This window comes from Olea europaea, unplaced genomic scaffold (genome assembly GCF_002742605.1).
Source record: "Olea europaea var. sylvestris unplaced genomic scaffold, O_europaea_v1 scaffold30749, whole genome shotgun sequence".
Taxonomy (NCBI): Eukaryota; Viridiplantae; Streptophyta; class Magnoliopsida; order Lamiales; family Oleaceae; genus Olea; species Olea europaea.
The window spans coordinates 402-1,339 of NW_019249470.1; the positions used below are offsets into that span (position 1 = coordinate 402).

Below are 938 nucleotides of genomic sequence, written 5' to 3' on the forward strand. Positions count from 1 at the left end.
GTCAACTTGGTTTGCGAATGAAAGAATCACCAGTGCAGGAGTTGTAGTGGAAGGCCTATATTAACTACTTCTAATTCTCATACTCTTGCTTAATTTGCTCATGGATCCTAATTAAAAATCACTTATAATTACTTCGGTTGAAATACTATTGTTGTCTCACTCAATTTCTCGGAGCATGAACACTTCTCTTGAGTAGTTTCCTTCTGTCACACATGACGTACCTAAAAGGCTCAGGCTCCCATCTTTACCTCTGCCTAGTAATTTAAAATGTTCTTCGATTTCGATACGAGTATGGAATGGAATCCCTAGGCTAAATAAACGATAATATATTGAACGGTACAATAAAACATACCTCTTTTGTGTAGATAGTTAAAGTTGAAGTTGCCGCAAAAACGAACATGCGAGCACCGAATAAAGAAGCTGTAGTAACCAACTCATTTTGATGCGTAAGCAGTGGTAGAACAAGGATGAAAGCTAAAATGGTAAGAATTTCCATGGTAAGCTTGCGACCTAACCGATCCACAAGAATTGCTGCTACAATAAGCCCAGGAACTTCTGCAAGAATTAGAATAATGAATTTAGCAACTACTTATGTATTCCAGACATCAGTAAAAATAGAGAATTAAAAAGTCTCTTTATCTTTTGGCTTCTTTTACATTTTTATCCAAGTTCTTAAGTCGCAGTACCTGCTAAACTATTAATAAATACGTCGATATAGTGGCTAGATTCTTGGATATTTTCGGAATGGATAGTTATTGAGCCACATTCTATTTGTCCACTGCTCAACTCAGATAACAATAATTGAAATCCGTAGTATGCAAACGCATATCCAAAATGTAAAAGCCACAAAAGAAGTGTAGTCCCCAGTAAATTTGATGAAAAGAGTTCGAGCATAGATTTGAAGTATGTTTCACAATAACTTCTCTTTTTATTGGTCA

At 35.7% G+C, this 938-nt stretch overlaps 1 protein-coding gene across 1 annotated transcript; it reads right to left on the reverse strand.

Annotated features, from left to right (window-relative positions):
- Positions 1-295: 295 nt before the first annotated feature.
- On the reverse strand, positions 296-932 carry LOC111385048 (organic cation/carnitine transporter 7-like). The gene is made up of 2 exons (XM_023009409.1): positions 687-932; positions 296-555 (listed from the first exon to the last, which is right to left on the reverse strand). The coding sequence occupies exons 1-2, from the start codon at positions 892-894 to the stop codon at positions 311-313; spliced, it is 453 nt and encodes a 150-aa protein (XP_022865177.1). The 5' UTR covers positions 895-932; the 3' UTR covers positions 296-310.
- Positions 933-938: the final 6 nt, after the last annotated feature.

What these genes read in the sequence shown, in the direction of transcription:
- LOC111385048 (XM_023009409.1), bottom strand. Translation starts at nt 894, where the DNA reads ATGCTCGAACTCTTTTCATCAAATTTACTGGGGACTACACTTCTTTTG. An exon ending in ATTTATTAATAGTTTAGCAG is followed by an intron (nt 556 to 686) that starts GTACTGCGACTT and finishes TAATTCTTGCAG; the next exon opens with AAGTTCCTGGGCTTATTGTA.